This window comes from Ursus arctos, unplaced genomic scaffold, assembly GCF_023065955.2.
Source record: "Ursus arctos isolate Adak ecotype North America unplaced genomic scaffold, UrsArc2.0 scaffold_25, whole genome shotgun sequence".
In the NCBI taxonomy this organism is placed as follows: domain Eukaryota; kingdom Metazoa; phylum Chordata; class Mammalia; order Carnivora; family Ursidae; genus Ursus; species Ursus arctos.
This window is the reverse complement of record NW_026622930.1, coordinates 38,466,979-38,481,854: the sequence shown is the minus strand read 5'-3', so window position 1 is coordinate 38,481,854 and position 14,876 is coordinate 38,466,979. Positions and strand designations below refer to the sequence as shown.

The 14,876-nt window shown below is 39.9% G+C and overlaps 1 protein-coding gene across 4 annotated transcripts in view; it reads left to right on the top strand.

Moving 5' to 3' along the window:
- The first annotated feature begins 216 nt into the window (after nt 1–216).
- PPM1A (protein phosphatase, Mg2+/Mn2+ dependent 1A) overlaps nt 217–14,876 on the top strand; it is a 45,402-nt gene continuing 30,742 nt past the window's right edge. Inside the window, exons 1-2 of one of the 4 annotated variants that reach the window (XM_026480417.4) lie at nt 1,301–1,383; nt 2,103–2,191. Coding sequence is in view for 1 of the 4 variants with exons in the window: in XM_048219868.2 (XP_048075825.1) it covers nt 7,205–7,214 (10 nt within the window). In the remaining 3 variants the exon portion in view is untranslated. Of the gene's footprint in view, nt 273–1,293; nt 1,384–2,102; nt 2,192–6,916; nt 7,215–14,876 lie in introns of those variants that run through there. The other 3 variants (XM_048219867.2, XM_026480416.4, XM_048219868.2) reach the window with 3 other exon arrangements.

Sequence of the window (14,876 nt, the reverse complement as noted above, 5' to 3'; positions counted from 1 at the left end):
TAACTCTTAATAGAAGCAGCTGTTACGTTTCTGATCATTCTCAAGAAAAATCTTGTGTTCCTTAAACCTTGCAGGAGGTCGTTGGAAGTCTCCTGTGACAGAATCACGTGACTGTCTAACATGTGCAAATAAATACAATGTAGAATCCGATGAGCTACAGATGGAAAACCTGCCAGAAACTCAGAGCACGTGCCCTGTGCGTGTATCAGTTGCACTAGCATGTGGGTGGGTGGTGGTAGAGTGTTGCTGCCCTCCGGGACCAGAGGTGTATGGTAGGGGCACCTGCGTGGGGCTCCCGGGGTCACTGGCGAGGGTGGCTCCCGAGGCCTGGGGTTTCTGGGGGAGGGGGTCTGGCGGAGGTCTGGACGCAACAGTGAGTTCAAGCCGCAGCAGCCAGGCGGCAACTAGGCCGCGACTGCGTCCGAGAGAGGTCGAAAGCACGGGGTCGGTCCTCCGGGTCCTGAGAACGGCGTCTTTGCAGGGAGTGGGGTGTGTATTTAAGACAAGTGGAAGCGCCGGGGCGGGAGGAGCCGACGCCCTAGGGGGAGCTCCCGAGTCCCGGCTCGACAGACTGCCGGGTTTGGAGAAGCTCTCGATGGCCAGGTCTCCTTACACTCACACACTCTGTCCAGCCTCCAGGGACGGGGGCATAAAGGCTCCAGTCCCAGTTCCGATCCGGGATTCGGAAGCTCCCTTCGGCCTCGGCCTGGGGCCCGGGCCGCGAGGGGGCTGCGGCGAGAGAAGCTGGGTAGGGCAGTGATGTCATCTGAGGCTGCCCCTCCCCCGCCTGCCGGCCCTCGCCGCAGTTCCTGCCCAACGACATCCGGGTCTCTCCAGCTGCTCCGCCGCGCCGCAGCTGTAGCGGCCGCCGAGCCCGCGGGGCGGGGCGGACAGAGGAGTCGGGGAGGGGCAGCACGGCGCCGTCGTGAACGCGCCTGCGCGGGGACGCGCTCGAGGCGGCGGCGGCGGCGGCGGCGCTACGGGCGGGAGCGCGCGCGGGAGCGAGGGAGCAGTGGTCTCGGCGCCGGCCCGGCCCGCAGCTTCGGGTGCTCGAGCGGCTGCAGCGCCGGAACGGGTGGTCGGGGAGGGGGGGTGGGGGGGCGCCAGGCAGGTGGGGCGCGAAAGCGATGAATCTTCGGCTCTTCCTCCTCCTCCTCCGGGACCCGCTCTCCGCCTCCCGCTCCAACGCCCGGATGATCTGAGCCGCGAGGGCGCCGAGAGCCGGGGGCCCGGACGCAGCCCCGCTCCTCCCCTCCTCAGCCCCCTCCCCGGCCTGACCTGGCCGGCGGCCGCCGCGGTGACCCCCTTCCAGCCCCCTCCCCGGCCGCCGTCGCCGCCGCTGCCTTGGCCGACCAGGGACCTGCCCGCCCGCGGCTGCTCCCGGTAAGCGCGACGCTCGGGCCGAGGGCGGGCGGGCGGGCGGCGCGGGCCTGCGCGGCGGCGGTGGCGGCCAGGCCTGGGCCTGGGGCCTGTAAACAAGCCGGGCGTCTGCCCGGGCGCTCCCGGGAGGAGACACGACAACTCCACCCCCTGGCCCGGCCTCCTCCCCGAAGCCGGGCGGCGGGCCGCAAGGGGTTAACGCTTAGCGAGGGCGGTGGCGGCCGGGAGGCGGGGGCGGGGTGTTGGTGGCGGCGGCGAGGGGAGGGGGCGCGACCCTCCCGCCGCCGAGGTCCGGCGGGTGTTTGTGGCCGGGACGCGGCCGAGGGCCCAGGCCACCCTGGCCGGAGAACGGCGGGCGGAACTTTTCCGGAGCGAGGAGTGGGGCGTCGCGGCGCCCCCACTCGCAGGGCCGCCCTGGGTTCCAACCCTTGGGAGGGAGGCCTGGAGAAAGAAGGGGGTAGGCTTCCTTTGGACCGGACTTCGCTTCGAGGCACCAAATTCTGGAGGATTTGCTTCAGGTCTTACAGGGGTCTGAGCTGAGAGTGAGGCTTCTTAAGAACTAAAGTCTGTGATGCCTCCACTTCATTCATTATTAAGGCATCGAACAAATCCATTGAAGTAAATCACACCGATTTCTTGTATTTTTAACTGTGTAAATTTGTGTGGTAAAGTTCTTCATGTTAGAGTTTGGTGGTTGAGGTATGATTCTGTTCTGCTTGTAGATTTAAATATTTTCTTGAAAGACAGCTGGCTGTGGAGAGCCTTCTACCAACCGCAGTTTAGATGCGTTTTGAAAATTTCATCACCTGAGGTATTTTTCCTTCTCTCTTCTCAAGCACCGCATGGTACTCAACAGATCCACAAAGGTCATACTGAAGTTGTCCAAGCCAAGAAATATACGCGCCGCCCCCATCCCCACCCCTGAATTTTCTGCAAATTACACTAGTGAGCGGAATGTATTTTAAGAAGTGATTGGAAGAGTGATGGGAGGTGTAAAAATCAATGGGATATAGGTATTTTCCCAGAGTAGGTGATTCCGATATTATTGAAAGAAATTAAAAATTTTAAAAATTGAGGAAAAAGGCTTAATCTTTTCAAACTTGCGTGTTGGGATTTTAAACACAACTAGTTTTTATATGGAAAGAGCTCTGAAGAGTAAGGGGATTTATTTATTTAAACGGTACTCTCCTGAGCCTTAGGGGTTCCAGAGCTCACAGGAGTTCAGCAGGGCTTACTCCCCAGTTCCTCTTTAACTGGAACTTCACTTTTAATAACTTTTATATTTTTACATATTGGGCCTTTTACAAATATTGTATTTCTGTAACACTTTACAGATTAGAAAATTGATTAGGGAGATAGTGACCCACCCCACTGCCTATTTTCTAATCATAGATGTTACCTTTATTAATGTTTCTTTGTCAGTAAATAATTTGAAGCACAAAGTAACATTGCTTGCCTGATGTTACAGTTCTGTTCTTATGTGTAACTCACATATATCTGAATAAACATTCAATCATGTAGGGATGATTACTTTTAAGCTGCAAGTTGCGGCAGTGACACGTTATTGAAACTATAATGAGAAGTGCACATGGAAATTACTGAAGACATTTTTGATTGATAGCATCAAAAGGTTTTTCACATTAGTAATTTTATTATGGGAGAGGTATATAAGACCAGGAAGTTTGGCTAGCAACCTCAATATATATTTGAGAAATAACAGGGTTGAATGCTAGAATCATTAAAATTTCTTTTTTAGGGGCACTTGGGTGGCTCAGTTGGTTAAGCTTTGGACTCTTGCTCTATCCCCTGGTCGTGAGTTCAAGCCGCGCCTTGGGCACTCTGCTGGGCATGGAACCTACTTTAAAAAATTTTTTTTTCTTTTTTGGTGGAAATTTACATAAATTTATTTAAACATTCCTTTTTTAAAAACACAGGTTGTATCCTTTTATATTTTAGTTTTGAAGGGTTGGAGTGATGACCATAATTACAGTATAACCTGTTGAAGGGAACACTGTACTAGGAGATAAGAATTGTTTAGTCATGGCTGTGCCCCAAAGTATCTGTGTCCACGGACAAGTCCTTTAACCTTTTGAGTCTCAGTTTACAAATCAGTAAAGCCAAAGTGGTATACTGTACTATCAAATGCATGGCCAGTTGTTAAATTTTTTTATTCTGTTAACATTGTCTATTCAGTATGCCTTGACCAAATACCTGGTATACATATACCAGGCACTTAGATGTTTCAGTGTTCTATATCTGCATGTTATTTAAAAATAAGTGTCTTCTTTAAAAGAATTTTAAGTTGGTGATTGATCTTTCGGGATGATATTCATGTAGGTAGGCTTTATTGATTTTTCTCTTGGGATTGGGAAGTCTGGAAAAACTCTTGGGAGGAAGAAGGATGGGGATTCCACAGGAGACAAAGGGTGGTTGAGACTACAGGTTTGAACAGGTGCAGGACCCTTGGTAGTTTGATATGAAGGGCATTATAAGCACACATTATGAAGATGTTTCTGTGAGTTCAAGCTGGGTCTTGCTTATCTTGCTAATAAACCTTTGTCTGAAAATTTGTTTCCTATACCTAATTTTTTTCAAAGGAATCTATAGCAACATCATATTGTCACATGGTAAACATTGCTAAGCAGTTACCAAAAACTTACAGTCTTTGAATTTGTTCAGATTATACCTAGACCATTTATTATGGTAGCTAATAGGATGTGTAGCCGATTCGGCTTAGCTGTGAATGCTTATTTATTTGATAATTTAAAACTAAAGACTGACATGTGTCCACAGGGAGCTCTTTGTCCCTGAAATGCTCACCCATGAGAGCTGGATTAATTTCTTAAGGTGTAAATCTGTGATCATGTAGATATAATCCATTATAGGGTGATATTTTGATGATTCCCCCCTTCCCCAGATGATTATCTAATTCTTGCCTGGGCACCTGTTGAGTGGTCCTGATTACTTTCCATCCTTAGATCAGAGGAAGGAGGCAGCCATGTAAGAAAGTGGCTCAAGTGGAGTCCTCCAAGAGTTAAACAAGAAGATAAAAACAAGGTGTGGCCCTGTGAAATATGTGGACCTTGGGTGAGGGGAAGGTATGAGGCAACTAGGTAAAAGTTTGTATCTTCATATACCTTAGGTAGTAGCTTTATGCCAGAATGTGTTCTTTCATCTCAAATAATGTTGGCAACATGAGCTTCATTTATTTTTGCACTATTCGCCAAGAAATTCTCTGAATTTCTACCTGGGATTATTAACCACCCTTATATGAAAGGAGCTTGGGTTAGATTATATAAAAATCAAAAGGTTGATTATATTCTTTTGCTCTTTCTAATGTCGAATGTGCTTCACATCACACAAGTAAAAATTTTATATTTTGTTGAGCCTCATTCCTTGATGATTTTGACCTTTGAGTGTCCTATTATCTATGTACTACCTAGATAATCTCTTTACCTAGCTTTTCTTTTGCTGAGGCAGGTAGGAGGAGCTAGAGAAAGGAAACGATTAAGAGGTGAGCTTCTGTACACATTTATCAAAAATGTAATAGACTTTAGATTTTTTATAAGAAACTGGGGGAAAAGTAGTAGATGTTAATATGTATTAATAGACTCCTGATACTGTGTTTATGAAATTAGAGGTGTTTTAAACATTCCTTGAATAAATGTGTGATAAAGGAGGGAGCTTGAGTTTTTATAATCGTTAATATGTTTATTTGGACTCCGTTGACCAAGTTTATGGAGTATTCATATTTAGGATCTGGATTGAAAGTCATTAGTGTTTTTGTAGCTGATATGATTTGGATTAAAATCCTATGAGAACAAACTACCTCTAGATAACAGAATAAAGGAATAATGAAAGCCACAGTGTATTGACCATTTGTCAGGCTTTGATTTTCCCACAACTCTCTGAAGTATATGATGTTATTTCTGTCTTACAAATGAAGAAATATAGACTCAGGGAATCTAAGTAACATGCCAGGATCAGAACTGCGTAGGTACAAAATTATTTTCAAAATACTTTCTGAGTGAATTTTTCCCAACTAGATGAGCCTTCTTGTTCCTAGAAGTCAAAAATTGAGAAGCTGAATGTTGATTCAGATTCCCAGAATTAAAAGACACCCTATATATTTATGTATAAATTAAGTCTTCCAATACAGGAGTCTCTTCTGAAACATTCAGAAAAGATTTAAGAAGTTAAGTTCATTTTTTCATTCCCCAAGTTTCTGAAGTCAGCAGAGCTAAATAGTTTTATGTCTTCAACTATCATTGTTTAGATTGAGGAATGGAATCAATATTAAATTCTCAAATGGTAGATATCCTTGATGAGGGATGAAGGGAAATGTTTCTAAGTACATACATTAAAGACTTTAGAGAGGAGGTGATGGTAAAATTTCCTAGTGGGGTGATTTTGGGCAAGCTCCTCGATTTCTTTAAGCCTCAGTTTTCTTTATCTGTCTTATGGGAAAGCCTTTCTCATAAGGTATTATTATTATTATTTTTTAAGATTTTATTTATTTATTGGAAACAGAGCATGAGAGAGGGGGAGGATCAGAGGGAGAAGCAGACTCCCCACTGAGCAGGGAGCCCCACGTGGACTCATCCTGGGACTCCGGGATCGTGACCTGAGTCAGAGGCAGTCACTTAAACCAGCTGAGCCACCCAGGTGCTGCTCGTAAGGTATTCCTGAAACATTAAGTGAGATGATTGTGTATATAAATAGTAGCTGCTATTGAGTTTGTAAAATCTTAAGATACCAGAATAGAGATTTACTGAGTGTGAGTCTTTGAGTACAGTTTTAGCAGTGAGCCTAGAAACCATACTATAAGAGATTGAGTAGAGACTTTAGAAGAAGTTATAAAGGTTGTGGGCATATAGTATTTATATGTAAAAGTTAAACGTTAAGACGTTTGGAAGAGAAAGTTGAGTATGAGTAGATTTGTTTGACTGTATGAAGCTGGAGAGGTCATGGGTTTGGAGTTAATGGTTAGGTGGGAATAGATGGTTAAATAGAGGATAAAGAGTAAGTAATAAAGCAAAGGTGAATGCTCAGACTAGAATGATCAGTAAGGGAAGAAAGATAAGGGTTGGTATTTTGAAGAGAAGTTACAGTTTATGATTAGAAATGGGTTAGAAGATACTGCTATGGAAAAAATGCAAGAGAGGGTAAGAAAACTAAATTCTAATCAACAGTTCTTCTGAAAAAAATAGTCTTTATAGAGAAGGTATTAAGGCTTTACAGGTGGGTCCTGTGTTATTTAAGGTTGAAAAATTGTATTAAAGTAGTACAGATCTTAATCATTTCATACCCAAACCATGCTTTTAGCACTCCAGCTGGTCTTTCCCACTTTCATTTTGTGCTGCCATCTCCCTTCCCCATTCTATAAACCATCACAAACTCCTTCTAAAAAACTGTTTGTATCATATTATTTCTCTGCTTAATATGCTTTGTGATTCCCTTTTCATCTAGGAGAAAGTTTAGAATTCTTTGCTGGGCTTTTGAGACTTTCCATAATTGAACTTCAGGATTGATATATTTCTTTCTCTTTTTTTAAAGATTTATGTATTTATTTTGGAGAGAGAGTGTGAGTGAGTGGGGGGAGGGGCAGAGAGAGAATTTCAAGCAGACTCCCCACTGAGGCGGGAGCTAGACATGAGACTCGGTCTTGGGACCCATGAGATCGTGACCTGAACCAAAATCACAAGTCATGTGCTTAGCCAGCCGAGCCACCCAGGCGTCCCAGGACTGATCTATTTCAACCGAACCAGTACACTTGCCATCTCTGGAGCACACCCTGTCCTTTTACCTCAATGGGTTGTTGTTCATGCTAATTGGTAGGTTGGAATTCTTGCCCTTCTTTTTCTAGCTTTTGCTTTCCTCTCTATCAAAGCTCATTTCTAATATTTCTTCCTTCACAAAGCCATCTCTGATCTCAGTGTTTCATCTCTCATTTCTCTGTCCTTCTATAGCAATATCTATTGTATTATTTGCATGGCTTTAGTTGTATACTTTATTGCTGGGTATTTGTGTTCTTATTATAACTGTGTGTTCAGTTTAATTATAAAATTCGGAAGGGGAAAATACAATAACTTTTTATTATCCCCAGAGCTTACCACAGTGCCTTGTGGGTAGTAGATATTCAGATATTTTGTAAATATTAGGCAAAATCTACCTGAGACTGGAAGTGATTGCTGTAGGAGGTGGTGGAAAAGGTTCAGAGCTTTCAGGTAGCAGACATTTCAGGTAGCAGACATTTCCTACTTTTCTTCCTATATATTATTTTGGCTGAACCTGGATATTTAAGTGTGAAAATTATACATACCAGAAATGTGGCAGAGTTCTTATGTTGGTATAGAAAATTAGGTTGATTGATTCTAGACCTAAAGGTTTCATTTTAACTTCCAGTGTTTTCACTTTGAGGGTTAGTAGGACATTCATAGTCTTGCATCTCTTTCCAGAGTTTATTTGCAGATACTGTGAACTAGGCAACCTTTTAAATGGGGAGTTGTGGAGTCACAGTAATTAGATGATGTGTTAAAGAAGGGAGATAACTCTTGATGTGAACCAAAACAAATACATAATATATGAATAGTCTATGTTCATATAAACCTTAAAGCTAAATTTTAAACCGTATCAAACTATTAAACTGTTTTCAGTATTTGGAAAATGCATAGTAAAATTTCCTTTATTGAATTTTTAAATGGATAGTTTTATATAGGCAGTCTGGTTGCTAAGACTCATTTATTGGAGTATGATACTGATGAGACCAGAATCAAAAATTTAATTCTTTGTGCACCTTTTAAATTTTTCTAGCCTTAACATTAGCTACTAACAATGATAGCTAACATTATGGAGCAGTGGGCCAGGCATTATCATAGAAAAATTTTAATTACTGTCTCATTAAATCTTCCTATCTCTGTATATGAGATAGATACTATTATTACTTGTATCTTCACAGATGAAGAAATTGAGACAAAGGTTAAGTTACTTGTCCAAAGTTTCACAGCTGGTAATAGAAGCTAAACACATGTCCTTGGATTTTGCATAGTTATTGTATATATGTATCACTGTAGTTTTATTGCTCCTGCTAAAAGAAACTTTTGGCAGTTGTGATGGTTTAGAAAATCTTTGGTTATGAAGGGTATGACTACATTTCCATTGTACCCAGTGAGTGAATCTTGTGATTGAGTTGGGATCCGAGGTGGAAGGGTATACTAAATTTGAAAAGTATAGTGTCATATGTTATGTCAATTCACTTTAGAACTTTTTACCAAGAGCTATTAAATTTTGTAATATAAGAAAAATATAAGATATAGGCATAATACACAACTAGTACCACAAGCCATACACAGTTTTGCCTTATGGCTTATTCATAACTTTGCAACCCACTGACAAATGCTTTCATCAATCCTTTATTCAGATTAAATTCTTAGTGAATTTAAGAAGATAGTCTTAAACACAAGCTACCTAATTGGGTTTACAATAGAAGTTATATTATAAATGGAATATTTCAATATTAATATTTTTAAAAATAAATTCCTTGAAAGCAGGAACAGGGTTTTATTTGTTTTAAGTTGATGCTCAATATATGATTGTTTAATCTTCGTAGTCTCCTTGCTTACTTTCTGATGAACACATGACAAAGAAAATTGCACGTGAACCAGAAGTATAGCAAATTATGAGAGCGTAGGTCATGTGTAATCCATTTTATATTTAGGCTGGTTCTTTTTACTCATCTGTGATATGACCATTCAGGCAAGGATGTAGATAAATGAGGTTTTTTTGTGTGTATTTTGTTTTGAGTCAGTCTATATGTAGCCTACTTATTTTATTTAAAGAATATGTTATTCAAGAACTATTGTGCTTTTTCTAAGAATGTAATTCATTACTGATTTTGAATAAATGCCTTGGCTTTTTCTTTTTTTTTAGCACTTCTTTTCTTTAGTATCAGTGGTAGAAAATTACGTCTATTTTGATATTACGTCTATAGGAGGTGCAGCTTGCTTACTTACCTCTGTTACCAAATTTCAGAAATGAAAATATTAATGATAAGAATAAGCAAGGAGTGGCTGTACATTGTTTTTTTGGTTTTATTTTGCAAACAGAATTACAAAATTTACCAGGCTTTAGAAAAACATCTTTGCAGTATGCCATCATTCTTCAGAATGTAAATAGATGGTAAATCAAATTTTCACTTTTTATGAAGCAGTAGATTATTATCCTTGCTGAGAGTCTGTAGGGCTGTTTGGATGTTAGGGGCTGATCTTAGAAGTGGCAGTTTTTGTTCTGCTGTCAACCCACAACTTAACCTGTATTATTCCATATCTGTCATGTTCATTTTTCTCTGTGTAAATGCTTCCTCATAGTGTAAGCAAGTACTTCCACAACTAGTCGGCCATCTAGTGTGATCTTATACTAGTTTGCTACAATCAGTAGAATAAGGAGCTCCTTAAGTGCATATGGGATTAATTCATTTTATATACAGTAAAACTCCCAGACTAAGTTAAAAATATTTTTGTCTGAAGTACGTTGAAAGTGGGTTTCCGAGCTCTCAGAAATTATTCCTTTGTGTCTAAATTACCTTATACTTTGCTTCTCATGTAGAAAACACTTTAAAAATTTTACTCATTCATGACTATTGATTGAATGATCAGATGAATAAGTAAATAGCTCAGAAAGAGAATGTATAGGCTCTAACTTCTAGTCAAAACTACATCTTTCTCTTTTGTCCCCTCCAGTATATCTTATGTGGCAGTTTACAGGAATGAGAATGTCAACTAATGATGTCAAGAAACTTTTAAAAGTCATTAACACAGGGGCGCCTGGGTGGCTCAGTCATTAAGCGTCTGCCTTCCGCTCAGGGTGTGATCCCGGCGTTCTGGGATCGAGCCCCGCATCAGGCTCTTCTGCTGGGAGCCTGCTTCTTCCTCTCCCACTCCCCCTGCTGTGTTCCCTCTCTCGCTGGCTGTCTCTCTCTCTGTTGAATAAATAAATAAAATCTTTAAAAAAAAAGTCATTAACACAATCTGAAAATCAGAGTTTTAATTGGTAAGCTGCACATGTGCATTAGAGTCCAATATTTTCTTACTAGAAATCAATTATATTTCTGTAGAGATTTTAAAAATTAGAACTATGCATTCTATAGAATAACAAATGGAAACGGTAGGATACAGTTTGTTTGCAGGTCCTCTTGTATGGGAATACCTTTTCCTCGGTAGAAAAGAATTCCTGAGTCTGTTGACAAAAGTCATGATAATGGCTATCATTCCTTTGTCCTACATATAAAACAAGTGTCTCACTATATGCAAAGTATTATGATTAGAAAAGACATGACCCCTTCCCTCATGAGTCTTAAAATCTAAAATAAGAAGAATTCATAGGGTCTTATATACTATGATAAGGGTGAAATAAGGATTCTGTGAGCTTATGACTAATGGTAGATGCATTTCCTGAGACAGGGAACTCAGTAGGAGAAGTGGCAGGGAATTGAGAAATTTATTTTAGGTCATGTCATTTGAGGTGTGGCTAATCAAGTACAGGGGGAAGTTAGATAGTATTTTTTAAGCTATTAGAAAGATGGAATTTTCACTTAAAAAAAAACCCTTTTTTCTCTTACTTTCCCGACACCCTTTTCCATACACACAAAGCATCTCATCAAAACTTGTGGACTCAGTGAATGAATCTGTTTTTGAAAAATGGTTAGATTGTATGGACAGAAGTCTTTCTCTTAGAGGCAGATACTTTTTGGTTCTTTTTTCTAGCAGTGGCATTTCGTATGTGTAAAATACTTAAAATTTGCTACATATTTTGTTTGTGAATAAGCCTTTTATCATCTTAAATATTTAATAAATTTTATTTTCCCCTTCTTTCAGGTTGCCAGCATACATTTTTAAATGTACTGTCACACACGGGGTTTTGTTTGTTTTAAGCAAAAGAAAAAAGAATGGATTGGCTAATGGAGTCAGTTATTATTTTCTAGGTCAGTCTGAGTCTGAATCCTCAAATATGCAAGGTTTAAAATAGCAAACTGGAAATTGAATCCACTTCTGTAGGCAAGTTATTAAAAACTGAGAAATTTGAAATAATTAACAGATGAGGCAAATTGAGATTATGAATACTGTAGAACATTCTTAGAAAACTTTAAAAACTAGATAGCTCTGTGCTTTCCACATCTTTTCAATGTTTTGCTTATGCTGTAGTTGTAAGTGAAAATAGGTCAGTATCTAATTTTTATAGTCACTAAAACCCACCAACTAAATTGAGCTTAGATATTTTTCAGGCAATTATGTCCTTCTGAAGTTTACTTTTAAAAATTGCGCAGTACATACCTTTGTAGAAACTTAAGAGGACTACCTTATGGAGCATGTAATTCATATCACAGTACATGTCTGCAAGATACTGATACATTAAGCGTGAAGGAAATATCAAAAGCAGCAAGCTCTGTCTACACTTACTGTGTGAAACTGAGACTGCTGCTCATACCTGCACAATGTAACTATGGTTTGGGTAGTTGTAAATTTTTACCCAATTCAGCAAAGACTTTTTTTAAATGATATTTGGTAGAAAAAAGATAACTTGTGTCATGGACTTCATGGAAATACAGTTTAGCCTAGAAGAACTGTATCTGACTGACTTTGGTTGGTTTGCTTGTTCTCTTTTGGTTTGCTTTTTCAAATTTCATTTTTTAAGGTTTTAATTTAGGGCATTAAATTTAGGTATTATTTAACTTAGTAAGAGTCTTGCATTATAATTTATTTGGATGAAATTTGGTTATTTGGAAAAATATTTTATTCAAAGAGTGAAGTCAGTATTTAATTGAAGCTATAAGATGAAATATTGGGCAGCTGAGGAAGTTTTCAGATAATCTTTGAAAAATTTTAATATAGTATATTACATGTTGCTCCATATAATCTGTAGTCATCTTTTAAAATCTTTTAATGGAAAATAAAATATAGATACAGAAAACCATACAAACCCATAGCAGTCTTTTTAAATGACTTTATTGAGATATAACTCACATAGCATAAAATTCACCCATTTAAAGTCTGCAGCTCAGAAGTTTTTAGTGTATTCACAGAATTGTGCAACCATTAACCACAATTTAATTTTAGAACATTTACATCACCCCCAAAGAAACCTTGTACTCATTAGCAGTCACTCCCCATTCTCCTCTCCCCCAGCCCTTGTCAACCACTCATCTACTTTCTGTCTCTATACATTTTTTTGGATATTTCATATAAGTACAGTCTTGATAAGTTTTTGATCAGTTAATTTCTAGCCTTTATAAACATCTTGTATATCTTATGAGCTGAACCAGTGGTGAGTAATGTAGCCTCCTTATATAGCTTAAATAATGATTGTTTCCTCCTCCTCTGACCAGGAATAATTAATTCAGTAATTGGAAGACTGATTCCAACTTTAAACCAAGAATCAGCCTCTTCACTAGTATTATAAGTTCAAAGAGTGTATAACATTAGTCCTCATCCAGAAGTGCTTTTTCCTGGGGGTTGCTCATTAGTCCCTCAGCGTTCCCTGAAGTGTTGCTCTAGTAGCCATTTCTCTTCTAAAGTTGCAGGCTCAGGCTTGCTTGCATGAGCTCACTGAAATGTTTCCCCTAGCAGCTGACTTGCCTGAACTCTACCTTCTTACTCCCCTAAACCCAAGAATGAGAAAGGCAAGAACAGGAAAATAGAAGAGGAGATTGAGATTGATCAGGCTGGGGAGGGACAGAGTTCTCCTCATGAGAACAGGAATAGAAATGGTACAGAATTTGCGAGGAGACTGAGTTTGTGAACAGAAGAATAAAACTTGGAGGTTGCTTAGGAGAGAATAAGACCTAGAAGGAAGAAAAAAAAGGCAGAGATGTTATGTAGTAGAAGATAAGATTTTTTTTTTTTAATTCTCCGTTCTGAACTTTGAATTTTAGTCATAATGTCAGTGAAGCACAAATGATAATTCCATTTTCTGATGAGGTTTAGTACCCTTGACGTATTTTCTTTCCAGAACTTTGTATAGGAATTTAAAAAGTTGAATTATGGTTTTTTTTGGGGGGGGGGTTATTTGAAGATCTTCAGGTTTGAACCAGTGTAGCATGGGTGACCCTTATCACCTTGGGATACTTTGGAGAAATCCCACAGAGAAGTAAATGGCACTGTCCCTTGAGGCTTTTCAAATTGGAGAGGTAGAATCCTGTTCTGGATGCCTCCATACTCAGTGGACTACTTCAGGGATCTAGATTAGCCAGGGGAATGGCGCTAATTGAGAGATTGCTGCTGCCAAAGAAAATCTAATTTGATTTGATAGAGCAGGGGCTTCTGGTTGGGCTAGGACTGTTATGGGATTTTAGGTACAATCAGTAAAAGTGCCCCCCATAGAGCCATAGTCATACATACAGCTTTAAAGGAGTAAAGTCCTGTAATAAGCAGACTCAAAATTTGGGAGGAGGGGAATGCAAACTAATGGGAACTGTTTGTATTTGTATTTTATATCTTGGATGATATGTTTAAAACCCCATAATCAGTTCCTTATCAGAAATATTGCCTACAGTATTTTGTATATAACTTTCTAAAGGAGCAGGTGATGGAGATACTTAATTTCTTTAGAGCAATGAGATTCATTATTTCACATATAAAATGTTATCTGATTTGAATGAGTATTTTTAGTATTGGAAACCAAGTTTACAAAATTATATTTTTTTTAAATAAGTATTTCTATTCAAAAGAATGCTATAGGGGCACCTGGGTGGCTCAGTCGGTTAAGTGTGTGCCTTTGGCTCAGGTCATGATCCTAGGGTCCTGGGATGGAGACCCTCGTCTGGCTCCTTGCTCAGCGGGGAGCCTGCTTCTCCCTCTCCCTCTGCCTGCCACTCCCCCTGCTTGTGTGCTCTCTCTTGCTTTCTCTCTCTCTGTGTCAAATAAAATCTTAAAAAGAAAAAAAAAACCACACCTCTTTCTTCATAACTTTTACAGATTACTTGTAGGAGAAATTTAAGAGTATTTGTTGATTTAACTGACTAATCTAAAATTGAGCTTTATTAAAAGAATATTTAACCAGAGAAACCTGTGAAAATATTTTAGGCCTGAGGGAGATTGGAGTAACATTCCAGAGGCCTTAAGCCCTGTGAGCTGCAAATTTATGGACCCCACAAGAAACTTCTACCTCTCCCTAAAGTAAAGATATACAAATTTAAAGATTGCTGTGATTTAGGTATATTTAGAAAATGAGATACCAGAGGAGCGTTTGTTAGATTAAGCTGTACCTTATAGAGGAAGGTGCCGTTATTTTGCTGGTGTTTTCTGATTCTCTCAGTGGAATAAATGTTGCTTGAGAGTGTAAGGAACTCTGCTACTACCATAGCCATATTCTAGGGAGTTGGCATCAACAGAGAGATTAGTTAACAGTTTTTGGGCTTTCAGAGGCACTCTAAAGTCTGAGTCTTAACTTACAGCTACTTCTGTGGACTATGTATGCTACTTAACTATTTATTGTTGGAGAAT